We start from the raw sequence: 21,438 nt of genomic DNA on the forward strand, positions 1-21,438 counted from the left end.
TGCCTAAAATGGAGACTAAAAATCGTTGGCACAAAATTTGTGTTATTTAGTGTCATTTATATACAACCACTTTTTCTTAAATGGGAATAAAATGTGAAAAAATAAATTAAATTAGTGATTATTTTAATATATTATTTAATATAAATTTAAAAAAACATGTGATATAAATAAATAGCTAAACAGGCTTTTCGTCGCAATTACAGTAGGACTGCCATTAGTGCTTTCAATCCCAGAAGATTACTTCAGCACCGGGATTGCGGTGCTAGGAATTTCCAATCCCGGGATCCCGGCTAGAGCCGAAAAATCAAATGTATTAAAAAAAAAGGAAAAAAACGTTCAATTGCATATTTTCATATTTCAAAACCGTTCAATTGCATTTTGCGAACTCTCCCGATGTTTCACGCAAAAAATACTACTCATATTGGCGTTCTTATTTTGAGAGTGTGGCTACATTCTTTAAATTTTAGGTTCGCATCCATTTCTAGATTGCTAAGATTAAATAAAAGACATCCTTTAATGTAATCAAATAAAGGAAAAAACATCACTTTGATTCATTGATTCGTTTTTTACAAATAATTTGTACCGTCTAGTAATTATTCATCTAAACAAAAGAGTGTGGATAAGAACCCAAATATTGTCAGACGAAAAAATCGAAAGCAAGCTGAAAAGAGGTTAGTAAAAAAGAGAACACCTATAATGGGAGGTACCATTTACGGTCAACTTGAAAATTTGAAAAAAATTGACCTCGTATCGATAATAAGTTCAGTAACCGATACTAAGTTTCAGTTCCATAGGACGAATGGTGTTCAAAAAATCCCCAAAATACACTAACGTACAGAAACATATACAGACACTCACTCAGGCACACAGATACACGTGAAAACGTGATCAGTGATCGATTCTGAGTTCGAATCTGTTAAAATATACTACAAATATCATTGCAGTTGAGCATAAAATCTGCGACACAATACAGGCCGTTGATACCATTTCGTGGGAACGGCAAGCCGGCGCCAAAATGGGTCAGAGAAAACAAATGAACTATGACTGTGATTGCTGTTTTTTCTTTATAATTTTTGTAAAAATAATATTTTTGAAGAAATTTTTCCAGCACCGTAATCCCGGTATTCAGACTAGTTTCAGCACCGGGATTCACGGTACCAGATAACACCGGGATCCCGGGATTGGAAGCCTTAGCTGCCATAATTGTCGAGATGTCGACCGGCATATTTTGGAATGTTTGCGATTTAACTGTACATTGAGAAAAATACTTTTTATCTTTAAAAATATGTTTGTGCATTAAAAATTTGCATTATTCTCGGTGCATTAAACAATCTCGTATTGTGCATCGAATAAAATATTTTGGACCATTATAAAATATGAGACGATCATTCAAAAAATAGATTTTAGCATTAGAATAGATACAAAAGTTGTAACGTTGCAGTCTTCCGCTATTGACAACTGTCAACTGCCAAAAGTGTTTACTTTTGTTTACGTATTGGTATTACGTATGAATATGAATGATGATGTCAGGTCGTGGAGTCGAAGCCAAGGTCGTAGGTGTCGAAGGTCGAAAAGTAACAAAGAAGGAATCCAGTAGCGAGAAGCGCTGGTCGTTAACAGTTCGTAAACATGCGCTTTTTTAAGTAGCAAATATTTTTTTCAATGATCAAAACAAAGTTTCTAATGCAATATGCAGTGGTGTCACCCCAATTTTGGAACAACGGGTTTCCAACTTTTTTTCAATAAAATTATTTTGAAAATATATATGTACATATAATATATACATTTATTTTCGTCCTAGGCACTATTACATGAGTTCATGAAATTTTCAAGATTTGTTTAATTTTTGACAAGAATTATTAGATTAAATAACGGGTTTCCGGAAACTTTTGATTTTTAACAACGGGTTTCCGGAAACTCATGGAAACCATTAGGGTGACACCACTGGCAATATGTATCCGTCATTTAGAAATGCACACAATTTTTTTGTAATGTACAGAAACTTTTTTTAATGTACAAATTTTTATTTAAATGAACATTTATTTTATAAAATGGACATTTAAATTGTTCCCATCTATAAACTGGGACATGTCCCGGTCTACCGGGACGTATGGCAGCCCTAAATTACAGAGACTGCACTAGGCGGAACTGCACTGCAGCGGAGCGGAACTGTATCGCATCGGCACAGCGCGGCCAACTTTTGCTTGAATGAGACTGAATTCAATGGGAGGGGGAGAACCGCACTGCAGTGAAGCGGCGAGGCGCGTCAGAGTGAGACGCAACTTTGACGCGCAGTGTCGTGCCGCGCCGCTCAGTTCTGCCACGTTGTGCGCTCTATCTCATTAAATTTCATAAAAACAATATTTGGCCGCTCAGTGACGCGCCGCTCTGCTGCAGTGCAGTTCCGCCCAGTGAGTTCGAACCCTTCGAGCAAATCTGATGCGCCGCGCAGTTCGCTGCCGCAAGCGTGGTCTAGCAAATGACGCAGCACCCCACGTAATTCAAATCACGTGCCCGAAACGAGAGTGTTTGTCAAAATGGAGTTCGATGAGGAAAAGTTAATTCTAGTTATAAGTCTATATCCTGAGTTATATGACATTCAAAATGAAAATTATATGAATGGTATCAGGAAAAACAACATTTGGAAAGGAATTGGCAAGGAAATGGGAGTGAAGCGTAAGTAAATTTTGTATTTTTTCTGTGTACAAGATTTTTATTTTGGCACATCAGAGTTGGAACAAAAAGGCAACTTTGACGCGCAGTGTCGCGCTACTCGTAGTGCGTTCTATCTCATACAATTTTATAAAAACGCGTTGTATACAATATTTTATCTCCAACGTAATGGCAGACGATACATTAACGTATATTGATGACCAAAATGACCAATATCGCAAAGTATGAAAACGATCGGATAAGAGATAAAAATGACCACTAACACGAAAGCCATGTGAAACGTAAAGGAGGTATGTAAAAACAATATTTGGCCGCACTGCTTCGCTGCAGTGCAATGCTGCCTAGTGCGGTCAGACCTCAACCCTTTGAGTGTTGACGTCTTTTCTGTTGAAAGCCCGCCACGCTGAAAATTTCGCCAACGTTTCTAACTAGAATTATTTATAAATTTAATAGAAAACAGGTATAAAAATTGTAGCTAATCCAAACAAACCCTAGATAACTACCGCCGAGGATTTTGAGTTTTGTAAAGGTGTGTTTAGACTCTCTGTTATATCTTGCGACAATATAAAATAAACAAAAGAAGTCTATTATTGAATGTATTTTTCCAAAACTATGTAGTTCCATCTTCTTCATTATTGTTAAAATGTAATTCTTACAACGTCGAATACTCGGCAGTTATGGATTTCAGATCTTTTCCAGATCATCAACATCTGCATTCACTAGAGCGAGCAACACTATAGAAAAAAACTTCTTTTAATTAATATACAGTGAGCAGAGAAATATATTAATAATAGAATAGCCCTTACGAATAAATAATTGTTGTCAATAATAATTGTTATAAATGCGCTACAACGCACGGAATACAATCGGATCAATTTACTTATAAAAATGTATCCCATGTTGTTTATTGTGTGTTTTTGAATGCATTGTGCAATTTTTACCGATGATTGCCAATCTTGCGAGTAATATAAACAAACAGAGAAGTATTTATCGGACATACGTCGAGCACCAAGCATCAAATACGACTGATGCTAAAATTATTTTGGATTGTCTGTGGACAGTCGTCACTTGACAACAATATGACGCCTAAAGCCACTTCTATTAATATAACATTTCTCTGACAGTGAGCCACTTGTTGGTGGCGAGGAAATATCAATATATGTAAGTACAGTTTGGAAAATTCTTTTCCAATTTTCTCCCATTTCTCTTCATCTGGTGTGAACATTACTATCTTGGATAACTCTTCCCACAACGCTGCACATGTAGTATATATATATATGATCTCTTGCACAGTTGTATAAGTTTTTCATTCCAAATTGATCCTTTTTCATTTAAAATTGACCCTTTTTTTCATTTAAAATTAAACATTTTTCATTTCAAATTGACACCTTTTCAATGTCAATTTCGAATGAAAAACCTGTATATCACAAACGAAAAGATTCTGCGATTGTTTTGAATGAATCGCCATTAGCCAAGAACCTTAAACAACCAAAATAATTAAATTAAATATTTTTATTTTCAGATACTATCTGCAAAGAGAAATGGAAAATTTTGAGAGATGGCTATCATAGAAATGTAAAAAGACGCAAATTTAAGGGCGGAGACGGTCCTAATAAAAATAAAAAATGGAAATACGAAAATCAAATGGAATTCTTACGACCGTATCTTCAGGAAAGAGCTCCGAAGAGTAACATTGAAATCAATGAAACAATTACGAGAGATGAGAATATTACTAACGAAAATTCTCTTCCCGATCTAATGACAGTCTTTCCTGAACCAGTTAACCCACCTCTAATTTCTTCATCGATATCATCAAATATTAATGCAATGAAAAATAATCAAACACAACTGGCACAAAATTCATCAGTATCCAGCGTTCTACAAAATTATTTGGATTCACGGCCAGCTACAACTATACCGACAATGGAATCCATAAACTCCATACACTCATTTTTTAAAGCTATGGCTGATTCCGTTATAGCCTTACCTCCAGACCTGCAATTGAAGACAAAAAATAAAATTTTTGCAATATTATCAAATGCAGAATACGAAAATTTCGCAAGAAATTCGACATCATCTACAGGACAAACTGCAACAGTATCAAAGAAAACAAGATCATCTAAAACTTATGATATAAATAAACAATTAATTGAGCCCCATAGTACTCCAAGACCACGACCTCAGAATATTCAATTCCAGCAAGTTCAGATTGCCTCTCATAATGTTCAACACCAAATCGACAATATCCCTGATACAGAAACTTACAACGAATCTCAAAGTATTCTAGAGGTAAATCCTGGGACACAAACCAGATTATTATTATTATCTGTATATATAAGAAGTGAAGTAAGAAGAGGCTAGTAAAAATGAATGTCTATTCCGATTACGGTGGAACTTTCAGGATTTGTTGTATGCATGTCCGGGAAGCTTACCGTGAAAAGAAAACGGGAAAAAAAACCCTTAATAATAATATTCGTAATTACGATTTTACCAAGGCGAAAGTTTGAAGCGCCATTGTGTAGTCAAGGAAATGTGCGTTGGTAACCACGTTACCAGTTGGGTTATGACGACACGGCTTTCGCCTCCTGACGTACATTTTGTTGACAGTGTTTTAGCTGTGACGTAAATATGTATATTTGAATTCAACGAATTAGACCGATAGACTAGCATCGATTATTCGAAAGGCCTTTTTATCAGTGTTAATCGAAATTGCTTACGTCACGCCATATAAAAAATACGTTACGGTAATCTTTTTTAGCGAGGCTATTATACCATTTCTTTCCCATTAAAAAAATTCGATACCGATTCCCGATTCCGATTTCAAATCTGGTTCCTGATTCCGATTTCCAATTCCTAGTTCAGCTTCGGTTCCTGGTTCCAATTTTGATTCCGATTTCTATTCTGATTTCAATTCCGATTCCGATACCGATATAATTCCACTTCGTTATCAATTCCTGATTTCGGCTTGTCTTTTAAATTCCTGTCACCGCTTTTAAACTGCTTAAACCAACAAAATGCTTTAATGTTTCACAAATGCTTTCAGTAGCTTATTTGGCTTTTAACCTCACATTTGCATAAAATTATGCAAATAAGTGCAAGCCAAGCAATACAACGTATTATATATGTTCCAACTCAATTTCTATTGTTGTATATTACATAAAACAACATACTTTATAATTATTAAAGTATTTACTTCCAGTATTTGGTAGGCATATTATTGCAATTTGCTTGCCATCCATCGCTCCAAGACAGTATCGAAAATTATAAAGGTTGTTGAGGTCCTTGGTACATTTTTTCCACTCTTGTTCATTTGTCGGTACATATCTATATAGAAAATAAAAAAGAAACATAATTAACATATACATTTTATTTATTTATTTTCAGATAGCCGAGACTATTAAAACTGAAGAAAATGTGAACACTGAAGAAGAGAACTATAGTTTGACCCCATCAAAAAAGAAGAGGAAATTTGATGTAAAACTGAGAGACGCAGAGCCTACATTATTAGAAAAATCAAGGCAAATAATAGATAATAACAAGCAGAGAAATTTATATTACAGTTTCGGAGAACATGTCGCACAAAAACTGTGCAGTTACGATAAGGGTACACGAGTGGAAAATGAATTTAAAATTTCTCAACTACTTTACGAAGCTGACATTAAGATGTTAAGACCTACTTCGTCGTATAGTAATTATTCTTCCAGGTATTCAGACGATATGTCCCCAAACAAAGAACTGTATACCGTGAGCTACTCCCCAGTTTCTGAAAGAACCAACATTCAACCTCAATTCTCAAACTATTCTCCAAATTCTGACAGAACCGACACCAACACTCAAGCCGAAAACATATCCACAAGTGTTGACAGCATTGGAATCAAAGAAGAATATATTGATCAATAGCTTGTGGTATCATTAATTCACAAGGACCTCCCTTGAATCTAATTGTAACAAATTGTTGAAAAATTGTAAATAAATAAAATTTTGGATATTATTATAAATACATGGTTAGTTGCCTTTACGTACTCTTTTAGTTCTTCTATCAATGATTTACACACTTACGGTATAATATGAGAAATGGATGAGTCTGATAGAATAAATACATTAAACTTTTGAACGAGTCACCAATTACTAAAAATCTTAAAGTGATAGCTAATCACAACACTAGTAGTTACCAGATAGTGTAAAAGTATTAATAAAAGGACGTGAAACCCGCACCTCAACGACGGAAACATACAGATGGGGTAGAAAGAATGCCTTATATTTACTTATGGACATTGATAATTTCATATTTATTTCATAAACTTGTCTCATTTGTTTAAATATTTTTGAAACATACAAGTATTTAACATTGACATCACAATTTCTCAAAATATAACAATATCCGTTGATCTCACTATGATTTAAGTATACATAATTAATGCCCAAAATGTTTTGATTCTATAAATATTTTTATAGATTTGTTATTTTATTCACCTTTCCACATTTCTCAAAAGTTCCTAGTAGTAAGAAATCGTTTAAATCCCTTCAATACAATTTATAAAACAACGAAAGAACTTTTTTCATACTTGAGACTGAAAATTGATAATTTCATGTATCGTAGGAATTTTGATTCCGATTAGTAAATATTGTTACAGCTATATAATATTGGGTGGTCATCTTTTTATATGACAATTGACTTTTATTTTCTATTATTGCTTTGCCTGTTGAAATATCAACGGATGGTTTTGAAAAGGGATAATGTAAAGAATTAACAGTTTTTGTCCACGGTATTTAAAAAAATGGTTACGTTATATTGAAGAGTTACTAAACTGCTCTGTAAAAATATGAATGAAGCTTATGATTCAATTCAGCCAAATCGTGGAATTATCAGTGATAAGCTATCACATACTAGATTATATATGTAAAAACGGACGTAACTTATGTTCGTGGGTATGTATGTGGCCGATGCGTCGCCAAGTATGAAGATCTCAAAAAAACGAAGTTTACAATACTAGGAGTATACGCTATGCGTGTGACGACCGATCATGTCGAGGAGACGTGGGGTAGCGGGGAAGTGAGAACCTGAGCGTCTGACATGTGCACCTGATATTGAGCTCCTGACTTGGAACGGGTGACGTCAGCGTCAGATGCGCTGGGCGGAAGCGTACACACATTCATTCACCGTTTCGAACGGGTGAACGGGTTGGATCTGCGATAGAGTAATACGCGCACTATAAATTACCTTAAATTATATTTATATACAACATCAATACAAGTTTTAAGGGGGGGCTGGGTCGGGACGTGTCTGAGGGCTTCAAATAAGTTAGGGTTCCGCTCGATGCCCCAAAAGCGCTTTAAAATTTTAAATTAGAGCACCAAAGGCTCTACAAAATTTTAGATTATAGAGCCAAAGGCGCCTCTACTCTCTAAACTCGAACATTTGTACTAGGAAAATTCTATTAATTGAGTGTAGGCGCATTCCCTTTTGTATTATAATTAACGTATCCCTGTGACAGCCACAATTTAAATCTTGTGTTATACGACGTTGTGCAATCTTCTGTAACATAGCAAACTTTTTTTGATATTCGACAAAGATTGTTTACACTATTTTCAGCATCAATATATCGATTACGAGGAATTATATTCCTAAAAAAATTTTCATAGATTCGAACAGTTTCAAAGTATCGAACAGTTTGAAACAGTATTCAAAGATGTGGGGTTTTTTGTATTTTGTAAATAATCTACTAGAAAGAGCCGATCTTCAAATTAAGATCACTGCGAATTCAAAATCTGATATTATTAGCAATGAACTTATCAATTTAAAAGCCTTCCTTTCAAAAAAAATTCATAGTAAAATTAGTCCACTCTTTGTATTGAATTTTATAAAACAGCATAATTTACAAGAATTATATCGAAACATTTGGGTTGCTATGCTTTTGCTGACACTGTCTGAAACTGTAGCAACAGAGAAATGTAATAATAATAGAAGGGCCCTTACGAATAAATAATTGTTGTCAATATTACGCGGTACGTCTCTATAAATACGCTACAACGCACAGAATACAATCGGATCAATTTACTTATAAAAATGTATCCCATATTGTTTATTGTGTGTTTTTGAATGCATTGTGCAATTTTTACCGATGCTTGCCCATCTTGCGAGTAATATAAACAAACACAGAAGTTTTTATCGGACATACGTCGAGCACCAAGCATCAAATACGACTGATGCTAAAATTATTCAGGATTGTTTGTGGACAATCATCACTTGACAACAATATGACGCCTAAAGCCACCTCTATTAATATAACATTTCTCTGTGTAGCAAGGAAGCAAGAAAGAAAGAAAAGAAGGAGGATGGTAATCAATTTTTTATATTTTTTTTCTAAGGGTGTTTAGAAAACATTATCCGAGGGCGTCATTGGGTGTAAGGCCTCTCTCCTCCCCTCATACATCCTCACTTAATTTGCGCGAGCAGGATACAACAGGAACAAGAGGAACAGGCTTTTCCTCCCGTATCCTGCGCGCGCACATTAAACAAGGCTGTATGACAAAAAGAGAGATAATTTCACCGTATGCCACTGATATATATATATATATATATATATATATATATATATATATATATATATATATATATATATATAATATATACATAGTACCGTTTACCATGCACCCTTTTTTTTGATTTTTCGATTTAAGATCTTTCGATTTTCGATCTTTGCCTTCCGATATTTGCTTTTTCGACCTTTTCACATTCGGTGCCGTGAGGTAGACCCCTTAATTTTAATTCGTGTATCAATTCCTTTCCGAAACCAACCGATAAAATCAACGGGCACAACCCTAGTATATATATATGTATATGATATAAACATTGACAGTTTGAAATTACAATGATTTTGACCCGATTGTAATAAAAATTGCAATATTCTATATATTTTACATAGAAATAATGTGTATATAGTGATTCTGCGTGAACGAGATTTTATACTGTCGATTCGATTTCGTGAGAACGGGGGGCACAGGGTACTAACCTTCTCCCACCACTCGCCCACTTGACTCGCACAGCAACTAAATGTGTGTATGTATACGTATACGGAATGATTTAGTCGAGTGCGTTAGTTGTAGGGTGTCGGTCGCGTTCCGTGCGATAATTATTTCGGTTTCACGTTCCAAAAACCAAATTCATGCATATACAATGTCGGTAAGGTGGTCGGAAGATGTGACAATGAAATTTGTTACCGAATACGTGAAACACGAGTGCTTGTGGGATGCGAGAACTGAAGAATATAAAAGCAAACAAGCTCGTCAGGCCGCTTATGCCGAGATCGAAGATGTCATGGGCATTGAAGGATTTGGACCGAAAGAGATTGTAAAGAAAATCAAAAACATACGCTCGACGTATTCGCAAGAGCTAAAAAAAGTTAAGGATGCGAAAAAATCCGGCACTGGTTCATTGTACATACCATCGTTGAAATGGTATGCAACGTTGGACAAAGCGGTTAAATTAGTAGCAGCCACTTTTAAAAAGCCCCAAACTAGTAATAATAGAGTTCGTATTGTTGTGGATTTTTATTGTTGTAATGTAATTAAGATGTAATGCATGTAGAATGAAATCAATTATTTGTATCGTTTTTTTAGACTACCGATGAAGACATTGTTGCTAATGAAGAACTATTTCATCCGGTGGCAGCTACTTACACAGTTTGTTCAGATGTGATAGCACCGACAATTAACACTGAATCTGCCAGTTTTCCAAATAAAAGAAGAAAAGTTCAAGAATACCAATCTGTTTTAGCACAGTTGAAAGGAGTTAGCGATTCGTTAAATACTCTGCAAGTGGAAAACGAATTTCAGATTTTCGGACGACATATTGGAGCTCAACTCAAAAACATGCCATTGTTCATGGCCCTGCAAGCCCAACAACACATTCAAAACTATTTAAACGATATAAGACTGCAGGCTTTATCTCAATCGTCGCCTCGGCTAAAATGTGAATCGAAATCGCCGGAACAACCGGAAGGAAGAAGAGATGCTGAATTTGCAGGTAGTTTCTGTCGTAAAGTAAAGGTAAGAACTGCTAATGTTGTCAGATCTTTTATGTAAGCTAAACACGGATGATGCCTTTTATGAAACGTCGTAAAAAATGTGTTGTTGTTTTTTTAGTAGTACATAAGTTTCATTAAAATTGATGGCTCAGTTTTTACAATAAAGTCGATATGCTTACATGAATTTTTCGTTTAATAGTACATATAAGATTTGAAGTCACCGCAATGTTAAAAAATCAGTTTTAATTTTTAAAAATGATGTTAATATTTTTTTTTACAATTTAAAATGTTTTATTGCTTTCAGAAGAATGGCAGTGAAGAAACAACTTCTTCTCCCTTTCTCGGTTCTAGTACAGGAATAAAGAGCAGCCATTACTCTGTTAAGTTTGCAAAAAGAATAAGGGAATTTTCTGATTACATGAAAATTATGATTTTTAATATAAACAATATGGTCAAGGACCAACAAAAGATAGCAATAAATTTAATACTAAAAACTGTAAATAATGGTCACATTGTTAATCTACTACCTACCACTACAGTTATTATTAAAACACTCGATATTCCGTTGACATTTGAAGTTTCTTGATAGAAAATTGTGTATATGTATCAAAAAATTCGGTTTTGTAAGTAATTCAGTATTAAAATGTTGTATTCATCCAAAGAATGTTCTTTTTATTTTGACGCAAAAAACTTTGTGATACAGACGTCTCAATAGAGAACTGTCTCAAATAGTTTAATATGTGCCCAAAATTGTGTATATGAATTAAAAAATTCGTTATTAAAATGTTGTATTCATCCAAAGAGTATTCTTTTTTTGTGATGCAAAAAACTTTGTAATACATACAGACGTCTCAAAAGAAAATTGTCTCAAATAGTTTAATATGTGCCCATAATATTGTTGCGTAGGGGTGTAAGTAAAAGGCCAACAGTCGTCTCACAGCATTTATTGATGATTAAGGAGATACACGCACTGGCAGTGCTCAGTCCAGAATGCCATGATATCGCCTAAGTATCGCCTTATAAGGGATAGATCACTCAGGACATCTTCGACGTCTAATTTGTTTACCTATTGTTATGGTCACGTACGGATATGTCTTCCCACGACATTCGCTCCCACGGAACAGGTCAATTCTGGGAAGTGCAATCATTGTTTAGCTTACTTGCACTTAGCCTGTCGCTAATCCTTAAAACCACTTACACCGGTCACACGGTCTCTCAAGACGCTACCCGGCCTAATCCGATCGCAATTACTCGGCGGCTCTTTTTAGTATACGTAACAATATCGTTTGTTTCCCTGGTTAATAAACCACTGGTCTAGCTGGTAGAAAAAAGACATAAATATGTGGCGACGACGAGTTAAGTAGCCCTGATCTACATATTCATTTATATATTTTACAATTTTGCCATAGTGACATTACAGGGTAGTTCCAAGTCGTCACTATTGCTCAACATAAAATAAACCGGTCTCCCTCACGGGACCGAAAGTGAAACGCCCGAAAATCCAAATATCGGAAGACAAAGATCGAAAATCGAAAGATCTTAGGTCGAAAGATCAAAAAAAAAGGGTGCATGTTAAACGGTACTATGTATGTATATATAATATACATATATGAGTGGCATGCGGTGAAATTATCTCTCTTTTTGTCATACAGCCTTGTTTAATGTGCGCGCGTAGAATACGGGAGGAAAAGCCTGTTCCTCTTGTTCCTGTTGTATCCTGCTTGCGCAAATTAATTGAGTATGTACGACGGGGGGAAAGACCCTTTTTTATCTTTCGACTTAAGATCTTTCGATTTTCGATCTTTGCCTTCCGATATTTGCGTTTTCGGGCGTTTCACTTTCGGTCCCGTGAGGTAGACCCAAAATAAACATATGTAAATATAAAAAATAAGATAAAATAAATAAATACAATAACAGAACACGTTACAGCTTTATATGTATGTATACAGTTTTGCGTCTTTATTTTTTAAAATATTTACCTAATACATAGAAGGAACACACGATGTAGCTAAAAGAAGTTTAATACCGCTTTGGAAGACACGCCTCTTTTGCTAGGGCGCATCCGTGGACGAGGGTGGGGATTATTCTTCGTGAAATGAAACGTAGTTGTTCGCCGGTTCTCTGAGTGTTCAGTGTTTCTCGGGTTTGCATTACAAGCCAATCAACAAGTGTCAATTAATCAATATCACGATCCCAAATACTCAATACATATCACAATTCCAGATCGTCGCCGCTTAGGTTTGTTTCAATTAGTAAAGGTCGTTTCATTCACTAAAGCCCACCCCCACTCCTCGATAACGGTGCACAGAAGCAACTGTCAGTTTACGCATGTAATGGAGTGGGGGTGAGCTTTTGTAAATAAAAAAATCTTGCATTGTATATATTGTGTTTGATTGTCATGTTTAGAGGTAGGACCGGAAGCGTGCTTTTTCCAGGAATCAGGGCGTTTTGGGCAGAGAGATGTAATAAGTAGAGTACGGATAGCCAAGGTGCCACTTATTGTTCAATTGTTGTAAATGCTTTGAAAAAAGGTTCGGCAAACCTTTTACGGCATTTACAACATTTGAACAATAAACGGCACCTTTCTTATCCGGTCTCTAGTAATAAGAATATAGGGGCCCTTACGAATAAATAATTGTTGTCAATTTTACGCGGTACGTCTATAAATACGCTACATCGCACGGAATACAATCGGATCAATTTACTTATAAAATGTATCCCATGTTGTTTATTGTGTGTTTTTGAATGTATTGTGCAATTTTTAACGATCCTTGCCCATCTTGCGAGTAATATAAACAAACAGAGAAATTTTTATCGGACATACGACGAGCACCAAGCGTCAAATACGACTGATGCTAAAATTATTTAAATCTGTCCGTGGGCAGAATGTCACTTGACAACAAAAGAACACCTAAAGCCACTTCTATTAATATTACATTTCTCTGGTTTTGGGTCTATTTGGGTCTAGAGTGCAAAAAAAAGGTTCATCATAAAAATGAACAAAAAAACAAAGAACGGCACGCTTCCGGTCCTACCTCTAGTCATGTTGATGAACTGGCCAGTTTCATAAGATTCAACACGAGGCCATTTGAATGAGATGAATGATTGCCAATTTTTATTGTTCTTTTTTTGTAAGCTGGTGTGACGCATTGGGGCAACCTGTCAGGTTACATTGGTAATTAATGCGTTATTATTATTATCTATCTATCCGTTGGGGGTATTACACTATCAATACGGATTGTGATTCTGGTAAACACCAAGGATAGCGTCGGAAGGCATTTGACGTTTGATCCAACATGTATATGGCCGCCCTGTCAGTATTGCCAGTGCAAAAAAAAAAATGATTAACTTGTTCGGGAATAATTTATAATGAAGACGTACCTATATTATGTAACACATTAGTGGAAGAGCGAAATGTATTTCTAAACACAAATTCTTGCAAGCACGTTGCTAATAATCCGCGACTTGTGCCGAATTTACGTTTCAGCTTCCGTTTCGCTCGCATCCATTCTCAACATTTGGTGTATGTAATTAAAAAAGTTGTCTTGATGAATAAACAATTTAATTCGTTTTTTTTTTGCACTGGCAATACTTACAGGGCGGCCATGTCAAACATAAAATACCTTCTGACGCTATTCTTGGTGTTTAACTCAATATGTATCGCGACAGGCGTGGACCGTGGGATAATATTGACATTGTAATATGCCCCATTTTCCTTTCCCCGGCATCACTACTATTTTCGCCATAGCATCGTTTATAACAACTTGGATGACAATTGATGTTCAGATATTTTACCATTTTTTAAACTTCTGTCCATGATTTAATGCTTTTTAAAAAATTGATTTTAGTAAAAAATAATATCCAAATCCTTTCCAATAAATAGTCTTTATAATCCTGCTAACAGTAATTTAATAGTTATTATATTATATTATATTTTGAAAATTAATCTTAAAATTGAAATTCGTTTGAAAACAGGAACACATTCGACTCACACTGAATCCAATATTACTTTGCTTTAGATATATGCACATACATACGTCAAAAGAAAAAGAAGCCGCCTTTTTTGTGAGATATTAAAAAAATCTTGGAACAACTACTGAACATACAGGACTAAACCTTACGATGAATACTGCACAAAAAGGACAACAGAAAATGTTTCTCGTATTCCGGCCGCTAGAACAGGTTGCAATATACATACATACACACATATTGAGGCGAAAGCACACAGAATTGTACGGCACGGTATGTCTAAATAAACTCCAGTTGTTATTGGGCGTGTCTTATGTCATTGTTAGTTCGTACGATCTTATTATTTTTAGAAGTTTCTCCTATATTTCTTCAAATATGGTAATCACCTTTTTCGATCACTGTCAAACCTATGTCAATATAAGGAAAATATAACACCGAGAATACTCGGGGGTGAGTTTTAGCCTGACATAGATAAGGCGTGTTAACACTTTTTTATATGTGCAAAATTGATTCTGTGTGCCTGCGCCCTTGGATATACCGGGAAGTTCTACAGAACAATTTCATTTTAAGTTTAAACATATGAACGTGTTCGTTTGAAACATAAGTACGTAATGGTTTTTTTTTTGTTCGTTTCACTATTTTTATTAGTTTCAATTGAAGTTGGAATATATGAGCTTATTTTGAACCATATTTCGATCGATTTGAAACTTTTCATACACACGAAACTTTTCATATACACAGGCAGAATTCGTCTGTTAAAACGATGAAGTAACATTTGGTTTGTCACACGACATTTTCGCCAGCCACACACACAAGAGAGCAAAACAGTACCACTTAGAGATTGAGAGCCGAAACACCAGAGCATCGCAAAGCTCGATAATAAAATGCTTGTCAACGAAGATAGCTTATGTGTACTTGTTTATATAAAAAAAAAAGTTTTTTTTATAAAACAACCTTTTATATTATTTAATAATAAAAAAAAATAAATAACTAGATGACGATTTTTATAGGATCGTTATACAGCCATAGCCTTTTTTAATAACATCGGAGCTTTCGGAAAAGCTCAAATCAATATAACCATTTCGGACCATACTCGGAATGTTAATTAATGTTACTGATGTTATGTTATTGTTAATTAATGTTATTGGATTATTAGTCACATTGTGATCGCCCAAAAGACAATTTTTACCATGAAAATCGCGAATACGAAATACTTGGCACTCAAGTTCACGTTAGTATGATAATTATCGTTAGTATGATAATTTTCGTTAGTATGATGGACTTTTCGGCTGCCAGATGTATTAGTATAGAGATTTTAGTCACTTTTGGGCGAGCGCTTTGTGACCAATAATCACCGAACCGTTAATGGATTGAAAATGTACTAAAGTTTTATTTTAATTCAAATACAAACAGAACTTTCCGGTAGAACCAATATTTATTTTATAGAGTAACCCGGGACAGCCCCCTATAGACACGTAAGACCCGGGCCACACCGTGCAACTTTGCCGGCCGACTAGTTGCGCATCCAGAAAAAAATTATGGAAATGTGAGCGACAAAGAAGTGGATGGGTGTGGCATGCCCCATCTAACTGCATACATTGGTCTGATCGCCCTCAACCAATTCACACGGTGTGGCCCGGCTCAAAGTGTCGCCATCAGTCGTACGAAATATACTGACCGTCGGTATAAAAAATATATATATAAAACGTTGGTATATAAAACGCAATCCGCCAGCAAATATTTTTATAAACTTGACCAAAGTACTCTATGGATTTTTGTGAGGTTACATTTCTATTGGATGGGCAACCGGGCAGAGTATTTAAAATGAATCAAGTAGTGACACCTATGTAGTTTTAATTTTACTAAATATCAGATTTTACTCTACGGGGCAAACGGACACTATATTGTAGAATAGGAGTAATTCATCGATTTCACTTTCTATTTTTTTAGTCATGGTGCGTAATCGACGGAGGACCTCTCAGCGTTGCTCCTGGGACGAACAGGCGATGTCTGAAGCAGTCAAGGCGGTAAAAACATAAAATGCCTTTGCGACTTCGTTCAACGTACTGAAAAATACACTCGGAAGAAGAATAGTCTCTGCAGATATGCCTAAATTTGGAGACCACATTACCATCGGCAAAAATAATGAAGATAGTGGAATACCTGATAAAATTGGATAAAATAGGTCATGGCTTCAATTTAAGAGATTTGCGCCAACTGGTGTATCGTTTTGTATCTGTGAATGGAATCAGGCACTTTCAATAATTATAATCAAATGGCTGGAGAAAATGGTGCAGAGATTTAATGAAGAGGAACCTTCGCTTAAGTCTTGGTCTTGCTGAAGACTTGTCACATGCACGTACAAACTATGAATCCAAATTATGAAGTTGGAATGCATGGTGGCTCGACAATAGTTGTAACTGACAGCGGGTATATGAAAGCAGAAACCTTTACTTTCTTGGATCGTTTCATTGGTCACAAGCCACCAGGAACTACAATTTTGATCCTAGGTGAATTTCGGTCACACTGTTCTGATCCCGATTCGCTAGAAAAGGCTCTAGATCACGATGTCCACCTGCTGTGTTTGCCTCCACATAGCACTTCAAAACTTCAGCCACTGGACGTTGGATTATTTGCTATACTAAAAAAAAAAAACATTACAATGAGAGCTGTTGCACGCATTTAACCCATTTGAACCCAGAGCTCGCGTGAAAACACATGTCCCATGTGCCCAGGACTATTTTTTCGTTTATTTTCCAAAATCTTTGAGTTATTTCATGGGAAATATTTTTTATAGGATAGGGATGGATAATTAATTGATTTTTCAACATTTTTAATTTTTTTCAAGGTGGTGTCGTGAACGACCTTTGGGGCTAATGAAACATGTTTTTTAAAATAAAACAAAAATCACAATGGAGTCACATAATCAGTTATAATACTTTCTCACTGGTTATTTGTAATTTTATTGTTAAGAAATTTATAAAATTAATTTTAAAAATAACAAACACGCATCTCTTCGATAAAATGATATTTTCAAATCGCATAACATAACACACGTAGGTACATATATTGTGACATATACACATCGTCAACAAAAAAAAGGGTGCACCCTTTTAAAAGAAGAAATGTCATAAACGAGATTTTGGGTTCAAAAGTCGTAAAAACAAAATACATGAAGACAAAATAATTAATTATTATGATACGGTACAAAACATTTGTCATGCAATGGAATTTCACAGTTATCACAAGCGGAAAACGTTTTATTTTTACAGTGTCCACAATTTCTCCTTTTCTGTTTGACCAATATCAAATGTCTTCCAACTTCCTTTTGATTTTGATTAACTTTGCCGGGTCTGAATGGGACCAATTGTTTTCGTTTTTGACCATAACACTTGCACAATGTCTCTGTTACCTGTCTGATAAATCCTAATTTATCAAGTTTACAACCAAAACTTTTGCTTAGAATCCAAGCGTTATTCACAGCTACATCGATGTTCCAAAACAGAATAGGCATGTACCATTTTTTCCCTCTAATACTTATGTTATAGTTAGAAATATGGTTATCCATTTGATCAACCCCACCCATATATTTATTATACATATTTATACTAAATGGTTGATTGATTTCCACCCTACTTTTTTCTTTAACCGAATATCAGTTTCCAGGGGTGGTAATATGTATGTATGTGGAATCCGGAAGTTGAGACTCGTCCCAATTATCAATTTCTTCCCGTATCTCTGCAGTAGTAAAATTGCATTCTCTGGAAAAAAATATGTGTCATTATCCCAAGGAGTCATATACGACTCCGTCGACTTTTGATTTTTTTTTTCAGGAATATGAGATATATAAACGCAATTTCTCTTATGCATATTATACAATAAGTCCTACTGTATTAGAAACATAAAGATAAATAAAAAATATGTAAAAATAAAAAACTTACGTATGTTTTCTCTTCGACATATCTGCAAGTCGAAAAGCGCTCGATGTTATTCCCTCAAAACTCCAAAAGGAACTGATTTAATTTCGTGTGACTTTCTTAAAATTCATCACCAACATCTAACCAAGCGTAACGAAAGGTTTTACGGCCGGCCTGAGTGATCCCTTTATTTTACGACGCAAAATTGTAAAATGCCGTGAATGACCGCGCTGGCATACATCGTGTAAGTTCATAACTGACCGCGTGGGTTCAAATGGGTTAAGCCCCTATCCATCTACTGGAATAAATAAATCGATTTTGGGCCCATACTCAAGGAAGCCTGCAATCAGGCGGCTACTGTAGGAAATGCTACAAATGCCTTCAAGAGTTGCGGAATTTTCCCCGTCGACCGCTATCTTCTGAGTGATGATTAGTCACCGGACCCAGAAGGTGCCGCATATTGTTCAAAGGTTGTAAATGCATTGTTTAAGGTTTGCCGAACCTTTTTTTACAAAAGATTTACAACAATGGAACAATGGATAGCACTGTGACTATCCTACCTCTAGTGAGGATGTGTTCTTATCATCACCTGTACACCCGACTGCACCATCTAGCTCGCCTATGATTACACCAACGCCCTGTGTCCCAGTATCCACTACATCAGAGCCTACTACACTATTGACCATTACACCACTACCCAGCGTATTACTATTTACTGCCCCTGGTACCACAATTCATTTTACCAATTTTACCCATTACGTCGTTCAGTCCTCAACTTAGCACCTCTGGAGTTACTAGAAAAGGGCGGCTTTCTAGAAATTCCAACCTTAAAACCAGAGTTTAGGTTCGAAATGCTCTTCCGTACATTTGAAGTGGAATCATTCGGTTTGAATTATCAAATCAGTTGATACATTCTTTAAAGTTTATTGTATAAAATTAGAAAGATTAATCTAGAAGCTGAAGGATAATCATTTGATCAATAGAAATGATTCTATGAAATAATAGATTTCCCCCCCCATCCCCTTCCTTCATATATTTACTTTCCGTATTTAATTGTTACATGAATACTCGTGACTCAACCAAAGTCAAGAGAGGCCATTGGGGAATTTGTAAAAAAAGTTTAATTTTAAACTTTTAAAATGAAATGAAAATTATATTGAAACCCAAGTTTTTTTTATTTTTAGAATTTTTTCCTAGGCTAATACTGACATGCAGATATGGTATTGCAAATATATAATAATATTCTTATTCTATATTTTAGAAACCACTCAAAGAAAACGAAACAAAACGCAATCTTCCAAAGCTGCCTTATAAGCCACCCAAACGAATAGAAACATTAGAACAACGTGAAAGGAGATTGATTAATCAAAGAAATTATTATAACAAGATAACAAAGGTAAGAATCTCAAAGAAGACTGTTAAAGACGAAGCAAAACAAAATGAAACAGAAAAGCTTGAAGGAAGATCGAAAACTGAAAAAGAATATGATCACCACATAAAACAGGAAATCCCAGCGCACCCTCAGGTGAGAAATATGAACTAATCATAAGTAGAACGAATTAAACTAAAAATAATAATAATCTTTTAAGTTTACATATATGTCAATTAATATGGTTCTGTATTGCTTTAATAATGGTTATGTATTGGTTTCAGGTAAATCACAGTAATAATATACAAAGAATTTCACCTGATCCTTCCAGTATAGAAGAGAGCAGCAATACGTGTCCCGTGGCTTTTGCAGACGAAATTACTGAATTTTCAGATTACATAAGAACTATGATATTATCTGTAAATTCTATGCCCAAAAATCAACAAGTAATAGCTTTAAATTTGATATTGAAAACTATTCAATATGGTATTGACGATAAACTAATAGAAAATACCACAGTAGGTACGATGACATGGGTAATCCCAATGAAATACAAACGTATAACAAAATACTCGTGAAACTGGATTTTCATCGGATTAATTCAATTTTAAATTAATTCAATTCAATGTTGGTAATTAAAATTTTAGCAGCGTTAAAATAAACTCGCGTTTCCCACATTTTTGTCACATATTGCTTAATTTTCGCAAATTACGCTAGTGGAAATAATATTTTGTCACACGTCTGTATGTGCCTAATAAATAAATATATTCAGAAATTATGTAAATGTTTATGATCAATTTTTATTTATCATGTTCAAATAAATGTTTTTAAAATACACATGTAAAGCTGTCGACAATTTATTGTTTTTCAAATTCAAACAAAAATATGTGAAAAATTTTGTTTTGTTTTGTTATTTACAGTGATGTTACTGTAAAAGTTTAATTTCACCAAAATAAGACTCATAAATAACCCATAACTTATAAATAATTCATATTATTTATTTCAATAGAAATTTATAATTTTTTATTTATCAATTATGTGAATTTATTAATTAGTCAAATATAATTTACATAAATATGAACTTTGATCTCACTATAATTTAAGAATTACTGTTCAAAATAATTTACTTTAATAAATATGTATGTTAGTATTTCCACAATAGTATTGTTTTTATTTACATGTCTCCACTCTATATGCTCGAGAATATATGAATCATTTCATTTCTGTTATTATTATTTTGCAATTACGATTATTAAAATGCATCACATATGAATATATTTGTATGTACATACATTTTGTATATTGTACTTTAATCCAAACTCTCCGACTGTACATTCTCAATGTCGATAACCTGACGGTGACGGATAAATCGAAAATGGTTTTTGTATACCGTCCTTTTTATATTTTAAAAAATAAATTTAATATGTAATATGTTTGCATCGAAATATTCACATATCATATTTGAATCTGATATATGTATGTG

The 21,438-nt window shown here is 34.7% G+C and overlaps 4 protein-coding genes across 7 annotated transcripts; all 4 read left to right on the plus strand.

Annotated features, from left to right (window-relative positions):
- The first annotated feature begins 2,184 nt into the window (after positions 1–2,184).
- On the plus strand, positions 2,185–8,986 carry LOC143913394 (uncharacterized). Its single transcript, XM_077433134.1, has 3 exons — positions 2,185–2,676; positions 4,196–4,962; positions 6,058–8,986. Exons 1-3 carry the CDS (start codon positions 2,538–2,540, stop codon positions 6,571–6,573), a joined length of 1,422 nt encoding a protein of 473 aa, XP_077289260.1. The 5' UTR covers positions 2,185–2,537; the 3' UTR covers positions 6,574–8,986.
- A 767-nt stretch (positions 8,987–9,753) lies between these two features.
- Positions 9,754–11,498, plus strand: LOC143913395 (uncharacterized). 4 transcript variants are annotated; one of them, XM_077433137.1, is made up of 3 exons: positions 9,754–10,204; positions 10,294–10,699; positions 11,005–11,498. In XM_077433137.1, the coding sequence occupies exons 1-3, from the start codon at positions 9,851–9,853 to the stop codon at positions 11,016–11,018; spliced, it is 774 nt and encodes a 257-aa protein (XP_077289263.1). In that variant the 5' UTR covers positions 9,754–9,850; the 3' UTR covers positions 11,019–11,498. The 4 variants fall into 4 exon arrangements, with proteins under 4 accessions (XP_077289263.1, XP_077289261.1, XP_077289262.1 ...); XM_077433135.1 differs by having other exon boundaries at positions 9,766–10,204; positions 10,294–10,722; XM_077433136.1 differs by having other exon boundaries at positions 9,766–10,204; positions 10,294–10,722; positions 11,008–11,498.
- Positions 11,499–12,710: 1,212 nt separating this feature from the next.
- LOC143912666 (uncharacterized) lies at positions 12,711–17,355 on the plus strand. The gene is made up of 3 exons (XM_077431961.1): positions 12,711–12,938; positions 14,720–14,882; positions 16,620–17,355. The coding sequence occupies exon 3, from the start codon at positions 17,023–17,025 to the stop codon at positions 17,353–17,355; it is 333 nt and encodes a 110-aa protein (XP_077288087.1). The 5' UTR covers positions 12,711–12,938; positions 14,720–14,882; positions 16,620–17,022.
- A 2,291-nt stretch (positions 17,356–19,646) lies between these two features.
- Positions 19,647–21,112, plus strand: LOC143912667 (uncharacterized). Its single transcript, XM_077431962.1, has 4 exons — positions 19,647–19,695; positions 19,802–19,806; positions 19,848–20,111; positions 20,240–21,112. The coding sequence occupies exons 1-4, from the start codon at positions 19,647–19,649 to the stop codon at positions 20,531–20,533; spliced, it is 612 nt and encodes a 203-aa protein (XP_077288088.1). The 3' UTR covers positions 20,534–21,112.
- Positions 21,113–21,438: the final 326 nt, after the last annotated feature.

Source organism: Arctopsyche grandis, chromosome 6 (genome assembly GCF_051622035.1).
Source record: "Arctopsyche grandis isolate Sample6627 chromosome 6, ASM5162203v2, whole genome shotgun sequence".
NCBI classification, from domain to species: Eukaryota; Metazoa; Arthropoda; class Insecta; order Trichoptera; family Hydropsychidae; genus Arctopsyche; species Arctopsyche grandis.